The 20,632-nt window shown below is 47.8% G+C and overlaps 1 protein-coding gene across 1 annotated transcript in view; it reads left to right on the top strand.

Moving 5' to 3' along the window:
* The first annotated feature begins 1,543 nt into the window (after positions 1–1,543).
* AGK (acylglycerol kinase) overlaps positions 1,544–20,632 on the top strand; it is a 338,473-nt gene continuing 319,384 nt past the window's right edge. The window contains exons 1-2 of the mRNA XM_078671853.1: positions 1,544–1,894; positions 15,638–15,677. Of these exons, the coding sequence (XP_078527979.1) occupies positions 1,785–1,894; positions 15,638–15,677 (150 nt within the window). The 5' untranslated portion in view covers positions 1,544–1,784. The remainder of the gene's footprint in view (positions 1,895–15,637; positions 15,678–20,632) is intronic.

Here is a 20,632-nt window from a genome sequence, read left to right as displayed (position 1 = left end):
AAATAAAAAGCATTGCTTGATCTGATTACTGGTTATATTTGAAATAGCTGTATTGTACACACAATGAACATTTGTTACACCCAAACACAATTGCTGGTTTTAAAAGGCGGTGGTGCTTCTACAAGTTAATACTTACAAGTTTGTTTTTGTAAATTCCTCCTGATGGACCCTGGATGGGCAATGTGTCAATCGTAGAAAGTACTCCTGTCAGAGAACCCTCAAGGTGATCCAAACCTAACTTAATATTCAGTCACTTGGAAATAATCTCCAACTATCCATCCATTTTCATGGAATCATTGAGATTCATCACACAGTTGTCATTAAATCATTCAAAAGTATTCCATAATATTTTGGAAGATGGTAGAAAATAATGAAGTAACCAAGGGCATTTTAAAGTTGATATTAAAAATATAGACTAGTTCACAATCATTTTAAGTTATCTAAATGTAATACTCTAGTAATACACAGCCATCCTGAAGTTGTTCCGAATCATCCTGAAATCATCCAGGGGTAATTCACACTCATCCTGAAGTTGTCAATTAGTATTCCTTGAGTAGTAAATGATCATCACGCATTTTTAATTAACGTAATCAGGAAACCATCCTAGAGTAGTTTTTGTGATTACAGTAAGAAGTCATCCCATTTAAATAATTTCCCCTGTGGGCAGACTTCAGGATGGCCTGGGATGACTTTCCCAGATAATTGCTGGCTGAAGTCATCGAATGACTTCAGAATCACTCCAGGATGATCTTCCTTTTTGACTTGGGTTCCCCTGAAGGTATGGCCGATCTCCCGATGCATGGGGCGGGGGGTGTGTCTGTGCAGGGGGGGAAGGTAGGGGGCAGCGGCATGTGTATGCGTGCGTGTCTGTATGTGTGTGTGTGTGTGTGGTGGGGGGGCTGCAGCGTGTGCCTGTGTAATCTGTGTGCAGGGGTGTGGGGGCTGCCTGTGTGCGCATGGAAATATGAGGCACGGCGACGTGCGCGCCCACGAGATCAAATCTCCGGCAGGAGAAGCTCGTAACAGTCTGCTGTCCACATTCCCCCAGAAGTGACAACATAAGTTGTCTCGCCCTAGACAGCAAAAAGCTTCGCTTTTTGCTTTCGTCTAGGCGAGACCTAAAAATCGTGTCTCCCGTCGGAAGTCTGGTACAGAAGTGATCCGATCCTATATCCGAAATCCCTCCTTCACACTCTATAAAGAGACTAAGGGGGAAAACATGCATTTTTTTTAGCATTTTAATAAAAAACAAACATAGTAAAGAAGACACAGTCAACTAGTTATACAATCTTTTTAGAATCCATTTCAAATCCAATTATGTTTTTTACCTTAATGCGTCAATTTTCTTCATTACAGAATAGCTCTTTTTTACCTATTAACGTTAGTACGGGAGCGGTTTCCCATTCCACGGCACCTCTAACGTTCTTGCTCGAAGGTAGACGTATTTTAAGATGGTGCTGACTTATCCATATCTGAATCAATTGTCTGCCCCCTTTCTGTGATGAACGTTTTTTATTTCTTTTAACCAAAACCCGACAGTAACACGACTTAACTACTTGTTCAAGATGGCCGCCACCTTGAAACTGCGGCGTGAAGTGTCAAAGTGTTCGTTGTAACCCGAACGTCTTCACTTTAAACGAGTTCGAACGAAACTACAGTAAATGACGTTTGAGAACGTAATGCCGTTGGTTTATTACTGTTCTGCTTATTTTTACTTCGGATCGGAAGAGTCATTTTCAGCCGGGGCATCGTCTCCACACGTGTGAGCTGAGGGCAACGCAGAAATGTCGAGAGTGGTGAGGGTCTACAGAACCCTTAGGAATAACTGGAAGAAAAGCACAGTGGGCTTTTCCCTGCTTATATACGGAGGACACTGGCTTTATGGGAAGTACTGGTAGGTGTTCCCTGCCTTGGAGCCCATCTGAAGGGTTTGCATGCCATTTTAGAGTAGTCACCTTTTCCTTAAAAAAATTACTGCCCATGTGTTTACTTTCTTGCTGATCTGGTAGCGAAAACTAATTTCTGTAAAATTCTCCATATTCTATTGTATATGCCAATTATCCCTTTATTTGCTTTAGTGCTCGGTTAGAATAATGCAGGCAGCTGTGAAATGATTTTTAAGTGAGTTTCGTCCTGTATTTGCTCTTTTAGGTTTACATTTAAAAGGGGAAAACATACTGGTGTTCACGGCTCTTCACATTTGTTTTTTAATGGCATGGGGTTAACATTAATGTTCAGGTGGCCATCCTATATTGCCTTTCTGTGCGGCTTCCATTGCCAATGTCTTGCCCATTTCGTACATGGTAGTATTTTGCTAACCCACGTGACTGTAGTAATGTGTTTTGTTCCAATAGCACTGTTTAGTGAGTGTTTCCTCTCCCATTCTGTGATTAGTAAAGCATGTAACACACCACCCAGCTCTGCAAGCTTCCAACTCGTCCTCCCGCCGTTCCTATTTGTTGTCAAACATCAACATCAAGACCTTTTTGATGTGAGAATGGTCGCAGTTTATTAAACCCTTTTTAGCCATACTGGCCATTAAAGGCCTGCTCCAGCGTTCAAGGTGCAAGCCGGACAACGGAACGGGACTTTAATGCCGGTATAGCCCAGCTATGGAGGGCTAGAAGGCTATTAGAACATTCTGCCACTAGAGAGCAGAATGTTCTAAAAAATAAAACAAAGTCCTCACAGAGGCCAAGGGGATTGAAACCCAAGCTTGTTTGAAGTCCAGTCCGGGCTCCAATGCCGAGGGATGTCCGCGCCCCAGGATCCAGGACAGAGAGTATCCCAACTGTCCTGTTCTTGTCCCCCTTGCAGTGCCTTGACGTACGAGAGCCAGCCAGCTAGAAACACTCTGCACCCAAGCTGCCTGGGTCTAGTGAAACTGACTGCTTTCCCGTGCTCCCAGGACCATCACGATCTAAGCCCCCTTAGCAGCTCCCAGACTTTCAAGTGCCGCCCTCACCTTCCTTCTTTTCTACCATGTAGTGTGCAAGGCTACCAAATCGGCCAGCACCTCTGCATCCAGACTAACCAGGGCAGATACGACCGATCTGCTGGTGAAACTTTGGTCCTTGTCCCCCTACCAAACACAACCGAAAGGGGTCCCACGGATACGTAGTTCAAGTATATGCAGGGGCGCAACTAGGTCTTCATTTCGGGGGGGGCTAACATGGCAAAAGAAGGGCCTGGCTAATGTTAATCAATGGGGCGGAGCTAAAATGGCAGATAATCAGGATCGGTTAATGCCCCCTCACACCTTAAAACCCATACCCGCCCTGAACTCTAAAATTACCCCCGGCACCCCAAAACCCATACCCATCCTGATCCCTAAAATTATCCCCCCTGGCACCCCAAAACCCATACTCACCCCACACCCTAAAATTACCCCCTGGCACCCCAAAACCCATTACCACCCTGAACCCTAAAATCACCCCCCTGGAGCCCCAAAGCCCATACCCGCCCTGAACCCTTAAATTACCCCTGGCACCCCAAAACCCATACCCACCCTGAACCCTAAAATGACCCCTGGCACCCCAAAACCCATACCCGCAGTGATCCCTAAAATTACGCCCTTGCCCCCCAAAACCCATACTCACCCTGAATCTTAAAATTACCCCTGACACACCAAAACACATACCCACGCTGAACCCTAACATTAACCCCCTCACACCCTAAAACCCATACCCGCCCTGAACCCTAAAATTACCCCTGGCACCCCAAAACCCATACCGATCCCTAAAATTATCCACCCGGCACCCCAAGACCCATACCCACCCCACACCCTAAAATTACCCCCTGGCACCCCAAAACCCATTACCATCCTGAACCCTAAAATCACCCCCTGGCACACCAAAACCCATACCCACCCTGAACCCTAAAATGACCTCTGGCACCCCAAAACCCATACCCGCAGTGATCCCTAAAATTACACCCTTGCCCCCCAAAACCCATACTCACCCTGAATCTTAAAATGACCCCTGACACACCAAAACACATACCCACGCTGAACCCTAACATTAACCCCCTCACACCCTAAAACCCATACCCGCCCTGAACCCTAAAATTACCCCTGGCACCCCAAAACCCATACCGATCCCTAAAATTATCCCCCCGGCACCCCAAGACCCATACCCACCCCACACCCTAAAATTACCCCCTGGCACCCCAAAACCCATTACCACCCTGAATCCTAAAATCACCCCCCTGAAGCCCCAAAACCCATACCCGCCCTGAACCCTAAATTTACCCCTGGCACCCCAAAACCCATTCCCATGCTGAACCATAAATTCCCCCGGCACCCCATAACCCATACCCAACCTGAACCCTAAAATTGCCCCCTGACACTCCAAAACCCATTACCACCCTGAACCCTAAAATCACCCCCCTGGAGCCCCAAAACCCATACCCACGCTGAACCCTAAAATGAATCCCATGGCACCCCAAAACCCACACCCACCCTGAACCCTAAAAGTATCCCCCCCTGGCACCCCAAAACCCATACCCACCCCACACCCTAAAATTACCCCCTGGCACCCCAGAAACCATACCCATGCTGAACCATAAATTCCCTCATTGCCCTCCAAAACCCATACCCACCCTGAACCTTAAAATGACCCCAGGCACCCCAAAACCCATACCCATGCAGAACCATAAATTCCCCTCTGGCACCCCATAACCACCCTGAACCCTAAAATAGCCCCCTAACATCCCAAAACCCACACCTGCCCTAAACCCTAAAATTACCCCTGGCACTATAAAACACATACCCACGCTGAACCCTAAAATTAATCCCATGGCACCCCAAAACCCACACCCACCCTGAACCCTAAAAGTATCCCCCCCACCCCTGGCACCCCAAAACCCATACCCACCCCACACCCTAAAATTACCCTCTGGCACCCAAAAACCCATACCCATGCTGAACCATAAATTCCCCCGGCACCCCATAACCCATACCCACCCTGAACCCTAAAATTGCCCGCTGACACCTCAAAACCCACACCTTCCCTGAACCCTAAAATTACCCCTGGCACACCAAAACACATACCCACGCTGAACCCTAAAATGACCCCTGGCACCCCAAAATCCATACCCACCCTAAACCTAAAATTGCCCCCTGGAACCCCAAAACCCATACCCGCTCAGAACCCTAAAATTAAACCCTGGCACCCCAATTTGTAACCCACCATGAACCATAAAATTACTCACTGGCTCCCTAAAACCCACACCCACTCTGAACTCTAAAGTTACCCACTAGCACCCCCAAAAGGTAATGATGTGCTGAAAAATGCATTAAAGTTACTGGAACTTACATAAAAAACTTCTGACTGCTCCTCTGATACTATACTGTGGAGTCGGGCTGATCAGCAGCACTGCGTCCTGGCATCCAGCCCCTCGAAGGTCTCAGAGTAGATAGGTCTCCTGGATTCTCCTTGCCTGGGTCCCCTCTGCTTCTTCGCTGCTGCCCTTGGATGCGAAAATAGAAAGATCCATGGCCCTGTTCACCATTTATCTGGTGAGCAGTGCGGTGGATGTGAATTCCATCCAAGTGCACAGACAGCAGGGTGAAAGGGATGGCAGTGCAGGTGATGCTTTTCCTTTGAAAATTAATTTCTCTTGGTGTCTTAGCCCAGGGTTTGCTGTCTGTGCACTTGTATGGAATACACATCCTTACAAGTGCACAGACAGCACACCCTGGGCTATGACGCCAGCAGAAATTCCCATACAAAAGAAAAGCGTCACCTGCACTGGCCATGCCTTCCTCCCTGCTGTGCACTTCACACCCCATGCTTATAACCCATCAAGTGCTTAGGTGAATCCCTGCCTTCAGGCAAGGATTTCACCTCTGCGCCACTCTAAAGGAAAACAAGAGGTCAGGGCAGGGGAGTTCACTCGAGGAAACTGTTCAGAGGCTGGCTGTCTGCTCGGGCTGCTGGGCCTCTCAGAATGCATAATAAAAATCACATTCTCGGCTCCGATGCGCAGCGTTAGTTAATGATTTCAGTGCGTGTCATCTTAGCCCGGGCAGAGGAGGCGACGGGGGGGGCTGAAGCCCGGTGAGCCCAATGGGTGTTGCGCGCCTGAGTATATGTATGCAGTGTATTTATTTTCTCCCACAGGAAAGCATTACGCAAAGATGCACTGTTGGTTAACATTGCTAAAACTGTAAAAAAATAAGACTATCCCGAAAGAGTACTTACCTATTTATGAAGCTCTTGGTATCAAAATATATATAAAAATACCTGTTATTTTTCTAAATTGGTGTGGATCTCCTTTGTGACTGTGTGCATCAAATTATTGACTCTCTGTGTGAAACAAATGTCTAACACTGCTCTCTGATAACCCTAAGGCTACTTGACCACTCTACCCTAGATAGAGCGCCATGGGATTGCTAGAGCAATCCCTTGTCTACTTTTAAGGGATACCTAGACTCTTTACACAGCATACTTCTTTTTTAATATGCTATATAAAGAGCCAGCTTCCTAAACATAGCAGGTTGCTTCGTTACGGATTTGAATTGTTTCAACATTGCGCTGCATTGCTCTGTGTCTGGTGCGCCCAGAAAAAGGAAATTGTCCAGGTAATGCAGTTTTCCTCCTTCGGGGCGCCTTTTTTCCAATGCCCGTTTTAGGAACATGCTAAAAGTTTTAAAGTACTGCGACAACAAATGATAGACAGAATGCTGAATATATCAAACATTCTCCCCCAGTCAAGAAATCTAGGTAATCCATCATTCTTTTGCACACTACGCCACTCCAGTTTGGACCCAGCCATATGCAAATCGGTCTTGACCCTGCTCCTCATGTGGGCAGTCCAGCCCGAACTGACAAGCAAGGTCCTCCCTGGACCAGAAACAAGCATCCTGGGACCAGTTTCAGGTATATCACCCCTTATCACCCAGGCTAGCTTGAATCCATTGACACAGCGAGCAAAGGACCCAAGTCTGGGCATACCTATCCCACTAAGGACAAAAAATGCTGCGGCAACAAATGATGGACGGAATGCTGAATGAATCAAACTTTCACCCCCAGTCAAGAGATTTGGGTTAAATCTATTGTCTTTTGCTCACCACGCCACCCCAGTTTGAACATAGCCATAGCAGGTCAGTCTTGACCCTGCTCCTCATGGGAACCATCTAGCCTGAACTATCAAGCTGGGTCCTCCCAGAAATAAGTTTCCTGTTCAGGGAGGACCTGGCTCTTCAGTTCAGGCTGGACTCTTCCCATGAAGAGCAGGGTCAAGACTGAGTTCTCATTGGTGTTATATGCTCAGGCAGTGGCATTATTGCCTTGGCTCCTTAGGTCTCCATGTTTATTTATTCCACTTGGTGCGCTCCCTGGTGCCCTTTATTCTGTTCCTGTGAACGTGCGATGCCCCTGAAATGTCAGGACTGCTTGAGCTTTGTAGGTGAGGGGGGGGAGTTTGTAGCACCTGTTATGACGCGCTCTCACTGTTTGTGATGCTCGGCGCACCCCAAAGGACACCGTAATGCTAGCTTTGGAGAGTGAGGGCCGGGGGGTTGTTGTTCTCTCAGCACGCAGCCCTATGACTGCAGTGCCCCCCTGGGCTCCCTGCCACCGGCCTCCCTGTGTGTCTTTGCGCTACTGCAAGGGCTGTTCAACAATGGTCCTTGTTCAAGCTGCGTTGCCTTGTTGGGTACTCCGCCCTGCCGACACCATCTGACTCTTGCCGCCGCCTCCTCAGCTGTGCGCCGATGCTGGTGTTCCCATGCTGTGCTTACTCGCTGGCAACCTCTCTTCCTTCGCTGCAGACATTGGATCCCTTGCAATGTGGTGTGGCGACACCGCTCCGTCGCACACCCCATCTCGACCACTCCTCCTCAACCGCCAATGCTGGGTCTCTCATAGTCCAGTGTGGCGCCCCCGCTCCTTCACACGCCACCTTGCAACTCCTTCACCATCGCTGCTGGATCCTGCGATATGATGGCATAACTCCTGGAGTCGACAATTTTGCAGGCCACATTTCCCCCATCGCCTTTTGGCTGCATTTTTAGCCCGCCCCCTTTTTTTATTGGGGCATTCAAAAATCTACTGTTGCCTTGAAGTACTACAGCTACTGGGCCCTTTGTTGCTGTCCACAGGGGGTGTGTGGGAGGGGGAGTTCGCCGCCGTCCCTCCAAGGTCGGTTCCCACTTCCCGGTCCACTTTGTGCCTGTTTCTTGGAATGTTTTTTTTTGTCTGCTTATTCTATCATGTGGCCCTTCCTGATTATGCTCCATATAGTCATTGGCTACCATGCCAGTTCTGTGCCCTGACTTTTAATAGAGATGACCCCTATGGCCCAGAGAAGAATAAGCATCTTTGCATTTTCACTTTCCTGCGATACGTTAAGCATGTGCAGAGATACTTAAGCAACAGATACCCTTCTAGCATGTAGCCACATTTAAAAGCTGTTGACTTGGCCCTTTTTGCATGGTTATTCCTGAACTTTATGCTTTCCTCCTGTATTTTGTCTAACCTGTTTTTGTTGGTTTTATGACTCTGGGCACTTTACCACTGCTGATCAGTGCTAAAGTGCATATGCTCTCCCTATTGTAAATTGATGAATGGATTAGTGACTCCATGATTGGCTTATTTGATTTACGGTCAGACCCTAGTACAGTGCACTGTGGGTGCCCAGGGCTGGTAAATCAAATGCTGCTGGTGGGCTTGCAGCACTGGTTGTGCCACCCACAGAAGCAGCCTGTAAAGTGTGTCTCCGTCTGTGTGCAGTCTGGCACTCGCCGGTCCCTTAACCTTCCCTTTTCTGCATATTAGTCACCACTTTGGTACGCCCAAGGGCAGGGTGCATTGTAGCTAAAAGGTAGGACATGCTCTGGTGTGTGTGGCATGTCCTACTAGTGAATTACAGCCATTTTCGTTTTTTACTATTGCAAGGCTACCTGTTTCCCATAGGCCAGAATGGGCAGTTTGATTATAACATCTTATAATCCTAACTGACTCAGGGAATTAGGTAGACATTCGAGTTTAGTATGCCTGAACTCAGAATGATAAAATACATCTTTTAGTGAAGTTGGTTTTAACATTCTGTGTTTGAAAATACCACTTTTAGGAAGTAGGTATTTCCTTGCTTCTGCTAGGTTGTGTATTACTTTTCTGGAATTTGAGTGACAGGGGCTGCGGGATTCCATGAGTCAGGTTAAGTCAGCACAGGGCTGAATAGAGCTATCTGCATATAGATGGGTGAGTTGCACCTGGGACCTGAATAGGGCTGGGCCTGCCTTCCATTATGCTGGCTCCACCTCCTGTGGTGCGTCTGATGTCCCTGGCCCATGCTGTCAAAGGAAAGAAGGAGCCTTGTCAACAAAGTGCTCCAGGACTGCACAGAACTGGTTTGGACTCGGTACAGGACCCTCTGCCTTCAGAGGACAAAGGATTTGCTAGTATAAATATGGGGACCCAGAATTTTAGATCACTTTAAGGAAACAAGAAGAACCTTTGCCGAGGAGAGGAACCAGAGAAAAACTGAAGGAGGAGACTATCCCTAAGCTGAGTGCTGTTTGGGGTATTGGCCTGCAGTAGTTGCCTGACTGCCAAAGAAAGGAGAAAGGAACTTTGTGCTACTTTCATCAACTTCTAAAGGATCTCCAAGGACATGCAAATTGAGTTTGCCTCCTGGGGAAGACTCGGGGATAACAGACTTCACCAACCAGCTCCCCTGAGCTCTTTTGAAGTGCCTGCTGTTGTGCTGGGCCTTCTGAGGAACTTCGTGTTGCAAGGAGCTGGAAGCGCAACTCACGAAGAAGAAGCATGATGCAGCCGCTGTTGTTGCATCATTGAAGAAGGGTGTTGCCGCTGTTGCATCGCATTGCAGAAGAGCCTCGCACTGCCGGAGAAGAGTGTCACAGCAGACGCCGTCGCATCACCGGAGAAGCATGTCGCCGCCGCAACCGCTGTCATCGCATCACTGAAGAAGGGTGCCGCCGCTGCTGCATCGCATCGTATCAACGAAGTGTAGGAGAGTAGGGTCTGCTTCCTATGGTCACCCCCACTTTTTGCTTTGCTTTACTGTTTTTCGACTTGGATGTGGCTGTGGGCCTGCTAATCAGACCCACAGCCCAGATGCACTCTCTCTAAATTCACACCATGTACTCTAGGTACAACCACAATTGGGAATTGGTTCACCTTATCAGCCCCTGTAGAAGTGTACCCTAGGTACTCAGGGCATAGGTGTAACCAAGGCCTACCAGGGGCTGCATCATGTATTATGCCACCCCTAGCTGGACACTCAAACTGACACAACTGGCTGATCACTCAGCTGGGGCAAGGTCGTGTAATCACCCCTTGCTTAGATAATAGTATTCCTATATCTACCCTTATATATAGACACACAGTAACCTATAAGTCACTCCTATGGCAGGCCTTGACAATCCTGAAGGCAGAGTGCTTGGTTATGTGTGAGATGGTGCTCTAGCATGAGCTGAGCCTGTCTGCAGCTTTCGGAACCATGTCCTTATAGCTGTTCTATGATATTGCCATACCATATACTCTTAAGTGCATTATAATCCTCGCGGTTGAATGCTAACTTTGGTTTGGCTTTATCTAAACATGTCGTGTAAGGTGTCATACGCTTTGGAATACTACCCCCTCGCCAATTCTGGCGACGGGGGTAGCATTCCACCCTTCTGGAGGGAGAAGACATGTTAGTGCTGACTATCCCGGTTAAAGTTAACCAGAGGCCCAGCGTCACAAAATGGACTCTGCTGCCACAGACACAAGTCTGACCTCCTGCTGCTGGGAGTCCTTCCAGTCATGGAGGTTTGGACAATAGGTTTTCTGCCTGGAGAGGTGCGAGCACCACCCCATACAGGACTTTGTGTATTGGGACAGGGAGGGCTGAATAGAATGAGACACTGCCTGAGGCACACTAGGTGCTCCATGCATACCCCAGTTCAAACCGGTTGCTGGGGCACTCCAGCCCCAGCTCTGGCACGAAACTGGACAAAGGAAAGGGGGTGTAACCACCCCCTTCCTGGTCCCACCCATAGGAGGGACCTAGAAAGTAATCCAGCCCCTTTTAGTTGTATAAAGGTAGGAGTGGAGTCCTAGGACTTTAGATTTGATCCTGAACTGAAACCTGAAACAAAACTCTGGACCTTTGACGTTCTGCTGAAGCTGAAGACTGAAGAATCTCCCTTGTGGCCAAGGAGTGACCACCCTGGGCAACCAGGCACCATCCAGCAAATCAACGGCTTGCTTTGTCGACGTTCCCGCCGGAACCTGAGCACAGAGCCTGACAAGACCCATACTTCCAGACCTCTCTGACCCTCTCTTCACGTCTGCAGCATAGCTGAGATCCGTGGACGCGACAAGACACGTGGGACCGGACAGCTTAAAAAGCCTGCAACTTGCTAACTGTGCAGCTCCTGAGGTATCCTCGAAGCTGTGCACTGGAGATTGAGAAGCCCCAAATCCGATCTCCACCTGCAGCGAAGATCAGCCCTCCACACTCCACGAGTTCTGCGTGGGGCCCTTCTGCTTGTGTTCTGCTCGACGCGTTGTCCGGTTGCTGGCCCGTTGGCTAGTAGCCTCTGTGACGACAATCCTTTTGAACCAACTCGCTGGTCTGGTTGCTCCAGACTGGCCCTTGCCTCCCTGCAAAGGTGAGGCACCTCAGACCTTGCTGGTCTGCACCAGAAGCCTTCTTTGAATCCTGCATGGGTTGCCTTTGCCAAGGCTTGTTGACTCCAATCCGGCAGTCGACCACTCCATCTGCGAGAACAGCTCCCCTCCAGCACCTGGTCGTCCTCGACGCCTCCTGGTCCGCGAGGCTGAAGAGACAAGCTTCAAGACAGCACCTGATTGCTCCTCGACGTCGTCTGGTTCCACCCTGGTACCACCCGGTCACTGGCTAGTGACCCAGACTCTGTCCCCTCTGCTTTCAGGTCCTCTTCATCCTCGATTCACCCTTGGATCCACCCGGACATCTTCCACCTGGTCGCCTGCAGCATCTTTCTTCACAGGCTCCATAGACTTCTACGGCGAAACCCGACACATCTTCACACCTATGCACCCGCTTCCTGTGGGTGAGGTAACGCGAGTACTTCGGTGCTCCCAAGGCTATTGACTATCCAAGTGTCTAGGTCTTTAGTTGTTTCCTTCTAGCTAAACCGGAAGTGTCCTAAATCCTTCTTTATTTAACTTCTAAGTTCCCATTGACTTTACATTGACTCTCGCGTGTGGGTAAAGACTCTGCATGCGCCGCCTGTGGGCCTCCTACTTCTAAACTAAGGTTCAGATAGTGTAGACCCAGCGATTCCCTAGGCCTTTCCTTTTCTCGTGACATGGTACTTATACCACTTTCTTAATATATGGTTTGCTTCGCCCCTAGGGCCTAACTGTAAATTGTGCAACTTAACTTATCCTGACTAAGTAACTTGTTATGTGCTTTGGCCTCTGACTTATAAAGAGTTCAGAGGAGTGTGTTACTAAATACATACATATATATTTTATATATATATATCCTGTGTGGTGTCCTTTCATTTGATATTCAAGGGGTTACATATGGTAAAACAGCTGGCTTTACACGCCCTCAAGAGTCTTTTAGCCTAAGACTGTTCTGTCCACGCTACCACTAGGATAGCTAGTCTATAAGGTTGACTTACAACCATCACCATAAGGGTTGTTTGGACTGGTGCAAGGTGTTCACTAGAATAGTGAACATCATATACCAGGCCAACTTCTCACACGAAGCACCTCGCATCATCAGAGAAGAGTGTCGCTGTCGCATCACCGGAGAACCTTGTTGCAGGGCCTGTCGCGGCTCAGAATATTTGTTGAGGTGCTGCGGCCGTCTGGTGTAAACGCTTCTTTGTCGCATCAAGAAGACTCCATTTTGTTTCATTGCACCGGATTTTCATCGCATCACGGCGCTTAGGGTCGCATCCCCACGGAAGCATGGTAAGAAACTGATGCACCACCTCCCCATGCAGAGAAGAACCGACACCGCCCCCGTCCCCTACACAGCAGTAGGGAACCAACGCATCACCTCCCCATGCAGAGAAGAACCGACGCCGTCCCCGTAACCTACGCAGCAGTAGGGAACCGACGCATCACCGTTCTTGAGTGTAAGGAACCAACGCATAACCTTCCCTGCAACACTTTCGCTGTATAGCGTTTCGCATCCAAAGGTACATTGAACTTAAAGTGTTGCATTTACCAGTTAAAGAGAACTAAGCTATTTCTACCATTTTTAAAGTACAGTATTGTGAATTTTTGTTGTTTGTGGTCTTGTGTTAGGTTTATATAAAAATACTTACTTTTATACTACAACCTGTGTGGTGTCCATCTGTAGTGTTGTCACTGGGTTACTGTATGTGTTCACAAATGCTTTACACACTGCCTCTGAGATAAGCCTGTCTGCTCGTGCCAAGCTACCAAGGGGGTGAGCATGGGTTATTTTAGGAGTGTACCCCCTTACCCTGACTAGACGCACAGGTCCATATTTGGTCTAAGGGTACCTACCTCTGCCAACGAGAGACCCCAAATCTAACAAAAGCCATTTATCTTGGGGGCTGTGAATTACTGAGCGTATTTCATTCCTTGACAACTCCTCTAAATCAGTCGCCTAGTTTCATTAAAAGATAAACATCTTACTGTACATTAAGTTTATCAAGCATGATCACTTTGTCATATTGAAGTGGCTATCTCTTGAATGCCTACTAAATTTAGCCTTGACTGCTGCATTCCCTTCCCATGGGGAGTAGCCTTGTTATTCAGCTGGAATTGCATAATATCTTAAGCTGTGGGAAACCAGTGGTAAATAACAATATCCATAAAGGATACTGAACGGTATCCATACTCCCCCAGTATCCAGAGAAAATACAGTGTCATGCCCTGCCTTAGTTGCAGATGTTAGCAACAGGGCTTCAAGTAAGCCGGGTCTCAGACCCGTTAGTAATTAGAAAAGGACATTGTCGGGTCTCTATCGGGCCCTAAGTTTATGTCCTTGCTAGCAAAACACTGATACATTTCTGAACAATTATTTCACATATTTACCAATCTAGGAATGCAATATTGAATAATCTGTTACCAGGATGTTTTTTTATTTTTTCATGTAGCATATTACTATTGTATAGAGATTACTTTGAAGAAGGTTCCTGCAACAGCCCCACTACTAAATTTGGTCTAATGGATAGGTTTTAGCCATGGAACTCTGATACGTGATATCTGTTCCTGGCTTTACCACTGTACCAAAAGATGCTGGGGATAAACACTGCATTGAAGAGCCAAGTGGGGGTCCCAGCGAAGTGGCATTTTTGTCCCATGGGTGCAGTCACTCGGCGTTGCCATCAGAGCTATCCCTACCCAAGTTGAGGTGTAGTAGGTGAGCTAAAACCATGGATCCTGGAATCAGGTGGTTACTCCTGGCTTTCCCATCTTTCAAAATGATGTGCTTGTGGATTGAAAGTACTTGGAATGATTCTAAATTGTGACAATAAGTTTGTAAAACTGGAATGGATCTTGGGCTCATCACGTTCTTGCTATATCTTTGTCCACCTATTTACATTTGTGAGAACTTTGAAACAGGTTTACTTCAGAAAGGAAATTAGAACCAAGAGTATATTCAGGCGATTGACACCTCTGCATGGTTTTATTCCCACATGTTTGTAATTTCGTATTTTTGTGGCTGATTGAGGATTATCTGACCGGTAATGGTCACCAGAACAGCCGTTCTACCTGAGTAATAAAAAAGGACAATAAACTATTTAGTCTCAAGTGTTATGTTTGCTCTTACATTATGGCTACAGTAGAGATGTGGTGAAATATCAAACCACCAACACATCCCAGAAGGACTGAAAATAGATTGCAATGATTCCTGAAATCTCTACATTTCTTTTTCCTTTTCTATAGATCATACATTTCTAATGCCTGCCTGCAATGTCCTACAGGCTCCCCTGCTGGCCAGATACTTTTCACTGCAGAAGCTCACACTACGATTTATGAGAATTGCTAACTTAAATTGTGGAGGAATTTTTGGTGATTACAGCCATTCCTAAGCACTTACCATGTAAGCACATGTTACCCATTAATAGGGATAGTGCACACTCACTGGGCCTTCGGTTGATCTCACATTACCAGACTGATAACCTGCTCTGAGCGCAGCAAATCCCTGTGAACATATTGTCCTGTAGGAAGAGCAAAGTGGGGCATTGAGTGTTCTGCATCAGCTCCGTGTTGTACACAGTACACCCAAAATGTTAGACATGCCTGCAAAAATCTTGATACTTAGCTGTCTTATCACAGAGCAGCTGAAAAATGCTCAAAGTCTGTATCCTTAACAAATGTATATAGCTTCTCAATGAAAGTTCCTCCTGCAAATCCCAAGTTACAATCTCGTACTTCTCTTATTCAGCCTTTGTCCTCTGACTGAGTACTTACCAGAGAAGAGGACAGTTCTGTCTCCTTCCTCCTCCATCGATCTCATCTGAAGGGATGGAGGAATAGAGGAACTTTGAGAGGAACCCACACTCATTTACATTGGTCCATTTGTGTTAATATGTTTTTTAAAGATGATACAATTTTCTGAGAATTCAATCCACAATAAAATGCCATGTTTCTGTTTGAATGTGTTAAATTTGCATTAAGAGATTGTCTATTCTTTCCTATGTCAGTGATAACCTGCTGAGGAGAGCAGCATGCGAAGAAGCACAGGTGAGCAAACCCTTGTATGCTGATCAGTTTGTATTCTTTTGAGATTGTGTTGAACTAGGAGATGTGCAATATTGACACAGTCTGATCTTCCATTGTAGTATTTTGTGAAATATGTCCGATGTGATAAACGCAATTAGCAAGCTTCCCTTCAACAAAGCGCCGGGTCTGGACTAACTACTTACTGGGGGACCTCTTTTGGGGGGAACCAAAATTATGGAGTCCTTACTTATGGGTCTTATTTAATGCTATTATGAATGGCATGGAGCTCCCTGATTCCTGGATTGAAGCAGACATTGTTCCATTTCTTAAGAAGGGCTCACACCTTCTACCCACTAATTATAGGCCGATCACTTTGATCAACGTTACCCAGAAACTGTTTGCACGGGTACTTCTTGTTCCCCTTGTGAGGATGGAAGAACAAGACATCTTGAGCCTCTACCAAGCCGGATTCATTAAAAACACCCCTACTGTTGACCAGATATTTAAACTCCAACTTCTCCTCTGAAAAACGGTGACAATAAAGGGTGGCAGCCTCTAGCTAATATTTGTGGATCTGAAGTTGGCTTTAGATCTCGTGCCCAAGGCCAAACTATGGGGTGTACTTAGAGATCTGGGGATTTCCCCTTACCTCCTCAGCATTTGGATGAGATTGCATGCAGGTAAACTTGCCCAAGTGAGATATGGAAAATGTGGTGAATTAACTCCCCGCTTTCCGGTCAGCCAAGGGGTACGGCAGGGGTGCATGTTCGCACCTACCTTATTTTGTTTATTCATTAATGCACTGGTTGACCAAACTCGGGAAGGTCAAGGATAATGATGCCCCCTAGATAGCGTTTGGTAAGGTTCCAGCAATGATGTTTGCTGACAACACTCTTTTACATTCAAAGTTGCCTATGGGAATCCGGCGGATTCTCAATTGCTTTGTTACATGCTGTAAAACCAGGGGGTTGGAGATTAATACACAGAAGACCACATTTATAGTGTTAAATCCTACCAACAAGTCTCGCTCTAACCCCAGTTTGAGTGGCACTATGCTTAAGAGTATTTAGGTGTCACTGTGAGAAGTTGGCCTGGTAGGGGATGTTTCCAATTCTGGAACCACCTACTACCTGACCAAACAATCCCTTATGGTGTCTGGTTGTAAGTCAACCTTATTAGACAAGCTATCCTAGGGGTAGCATGGACTAAGCAGCCTAAAGGCTTAACTTAAGAGGTCGTGTTAAGCGAGCTGTTTTACCACATACAATCCTGTAATACCAAATGAAAGGACACCACACAAGTATATATTATAAAAATATATGTGTTTATTACTAAAAACAATCCCCAGTATTCTTTATGAATAAAGGGGCACAAGCGTTAAATCAAAAGCACTGTTTAAACATACAAGTTGCACAATTATGGATGAGGGCGGGTGGCCACTCAAACCATATACTAAACAAGTGGTATAAGAGAGGCCACTCGAACAGTGGTTAGGCCTAGGGCCTAGGGAATCGCTGGGAGCAGTCAGGACAAGCAATGCTGAAGTCGGGAATGGCCCTCGGGATTCGGGAGATGTGCGGAAAGCGCACGCATGCACCAATGTTAACCAATGGTGCGTAAAAGTCAAAGAGTTAAAGTTTAAGGACACTTCCGCTGAACCTAGAGGAACAAAACTTAACACACAGACCCTAGAGGTGTGCACCAGTGTGGGAACACCGGCGGAGCAAAGTTACCTCACCCACAGGAAGTGGGTGCACAGGGTCGAAGTGGCGTCGGGTTTTGACACGCAGGCTCTTGGTGCTTGGAGCTGAAAGGGCTGCAGGCAGGTTGAAGATGAAGTGTCCGGTGGAGTCCAAGGGTGGACTCAAGTTGTAGAGTACCTGAAAGCAGAGGGGACAGAGTCTGGGTCACTCAGCAGTGACCAGGGTGGAACCAGGACGGAACCAGGCAATGTCGGGCGCAATCAGGTGGTCGTCGAGGAGCTTCTCTCCGCTGTCACGTGGGCTCTGGGGCATCTGCGACGTCCAGGAGCAGGTCACGATCTGTCCCACGCAGGCTCTCACCGTCGGTGCAGTCGGCTTCAAGTTTGGAGCAAACAAGCCTTGGTAAGAGCAATCCACGCAGGATCGGAAGATTGCTTCTCACTCGGACCAGGAAGGTCAGAGTCGGGGCTCCTTTTCAGGGGAGCTGGTGTGGATCTGGAGCAACCAGATTCACGAGTCTTCTTAGGTAGTTCGTCGGCACAGGGACCACTAGCCAGCTGGCAAGTGACCGGGCCAACGCGTTGAGCCAAATAGTGCCAAAGGGCCCCACGCAGCACTCGTCGAGTGTGGAGGGCTGAACTTCGGCTCAGGAGTAGCTCAGGGTGGGGGCTTCTCAAACCCCGGTGCACAGCTTCGAGGGTCACTCGTGGGCTGCACGGTCAGCGTCTCGTGGTCAATTCAAGATGGCGTGCCCCACGCTTCCGGTCGCCTCCACGGGTCTCAGCTCTGCAGGGACTGTGGATCGGGCTGTTGGAAGGCAGGCAAGCTTGATCTCGTCGATCTCAGTCGCTCGAGTTCCGGCGGGAACTGCAACTAAGTAGACGTCGAGGGCTGGATGGTGCCTGCTGCTGCAGGGTGGTCACTCCTTGACCACAAGGGAGATTCTTCGGGCTTCCACGTTGAGATGGAGGTCCAAGGGTCCAGAGTTTCGTTTCAAATGTTTCTTCCAGGAAATCTGATGTGCATTGGCACTGCTCCCACTCTTATTCCAATCTGGGGGGCGTGATTACCTGCTAGGTCCCCTCCTATGGGTGGGACCCAGGAAGTGGGTGGATACACCCCCTTCCTTTGATCCAGGCCGCCCTGGCACGAGGGCTGGAGTGCCCCAGAACCGGTTTGGCCGGATTATGCAAGGGGCAGCCTTGTGCGCCCCAGGCAGTGTCTGGTTTCTTTCAAACCTCCCTGCTACAATACACTATCTCCTGTCTGGAGGGCGGTGACACCCTCCTGTGACAGGAAACCCTTTGTCCAGGACCCATTTGGTCGAGTTTCGGTCAACTGCAGGGGTCCAGACATTTGTCTGTGGCAGAGGCATCCATTTTGTGGATCTTAAGGTCTTTGGAGAAATTAACCGCATTTAGTAAAGGAACATGTCTTACCCCTCTAGAGGGGTGGAATGCCATCCCCGTCGCCAGAACTGGCGAGGGGATGGTATTCCAAAGCGTATGACACCTTACACGACATGTTTTGATAAAGCCAAACCAAAGTTGCTAAATAACCGCGAGGATTATAAGGCACTTAATAGTATATGGTATGGCATTATCCTGAAACAGCTTAGGGATTTGTTCCCGACGGCTGCAGACAGGCTCAGCTCATGCTAGAGCTCCATCTCACATAAAACCATGCACCCAGCCTCCAGGATTGGTGAGGCCTGACTATAGGATTGGCTCACAGGTTTACATGTGTCCAGATATAGGTTTAGACATAGATATACTATATCTAAGCAAGGGGTGTGTACACCACCTTACCCCAGCTGAGTGATCAGCCAGTTGTGTCAATTTAAGAACCAGCCAGGGGTGGCAAAAGATATGCTGCAGCCCCTGGTAGGCCTTAGTGGCCCCTATGCCCTGTGCACCTATAGTGCATTCTACAGGGGCTGACAAGGAGTCCATTTCCAATTGGTATGTGCCTATAGCACATGTGTCATTAATTTAGTGAGAGAACAGCAGGCTGGGGGTCTGATCAGCAGGCCCACAGCCTCAGTAGTCGAAAACCAGTGAAGCAAAAAGCAAAAATTTGGGGTGACCGTAGGATAGCAGACCCTACTCTCCTACACAACCCCCCCCCAAACGCAGGGACATTAAACTAACCTTGACCAGATAAGTCTTCATGTTCTAAGTGGAAGTACCTGGAGAGACCATCTGCATTACCATGGTCAGTCCCTGGGCGGTGCTCCACTGTAAAGTCCATCCCCTGTAGGGAAATGGACCACCTGAGCAGTTTGGGATTTTCACCCTTCATCTGATTAAGCCATAAGAGGGGCTTATGGTCTGTCTGCACCAGGAAGTGAGTTCCAAACAAGTAGGACCTCAACTTCTTTAATGCCCAAACCACAGCAAAGGCCTCCCTCTCAATGGCTGACCAACGTTTCTCTCTGGGAGTCAGCCTTCTGCTAATGAAAGCAATAGGCTGGTCTTGACCATCTTGATTAAGTTGTGAGAGCACAGCTCCCACCCCCAACTCAGAAGCATCTGTCTGAACAATGAACTGTTTGGAGTAGTCAGGACTCTTTAGGATAGGTGCAGAGCACATGGCCTTCTTCAGGTCTTCAAATGCCTTCTGACAGCTAACTGTCCACTGAACCTTTTTTGGCATCTTCTTGGATGTCAAGTCATTTAATGGTGTCACTATAGACCCATAGTTCTTCACAAACTTCCTGTAATACCCAGTCAGGCCCAAGAAGGCTCTGACTTGTGTCTGGGTAACTGGAGGAGCCCAGTCCTGTATGGCCTGGATTTTGCTTTCCAGTGGCTGAACCTGGCCTCCACCTACTAGGTGGCCCAGGTATACAACCTTACTCTGCCCTATCTGGCACTTAGTGGCCTTGATAGTTAGGCCTGCCTTTTGCAGGGCCTCCAAAACTTTCTTCAGGTGGATCAGGTGATCCTCCCAGGTGGAGCTAAAGACAGCAATATCATCTAGATAAGCTGCACAAAAGTCATCCAACCCAGTAAGGACTTGGTTCACCAACCTTTGGAAAGTGGCAGGTGCATTCTTCAAACCAAAGGGCATTACCACAAACTGATAATGTCCACTAGGGGTAGAGAATGCTGTTTTGGCTTTTGACTCCTCAGCTAGTCTGATTTGCCAGTAGCCAGCTGTCAGATCAAATGTGCTCAGAAACTTGGCAGAAGCCAATCTGTCAATGAGCTCATCTGCTCTTGGAATGGGGTGAGCATCTGTCCTAGTGACAGCATTGAGACCCCTGTAATC

This window comes from Lissotriton helveticus, chromosome 1_1 (assembly GCF_964261635.1).
Source record: "Lissotriton helveticus chromosome 1_1, aLisHel1.1, whole genome shotgun sequence".
Classification (NCBI taxonomy): domain Eukaryota; kingdom Metazoa; phylum Chordata; class Amphibia; order Caudata; family Salamandridae; genus Lissotriton; species Lissotriton helveticus.
The sequence above is the reverse complement of the archived record's forward strand: the minus strand, read 5'-3'. Positions and strand labels throughout refer to the sequence as shown.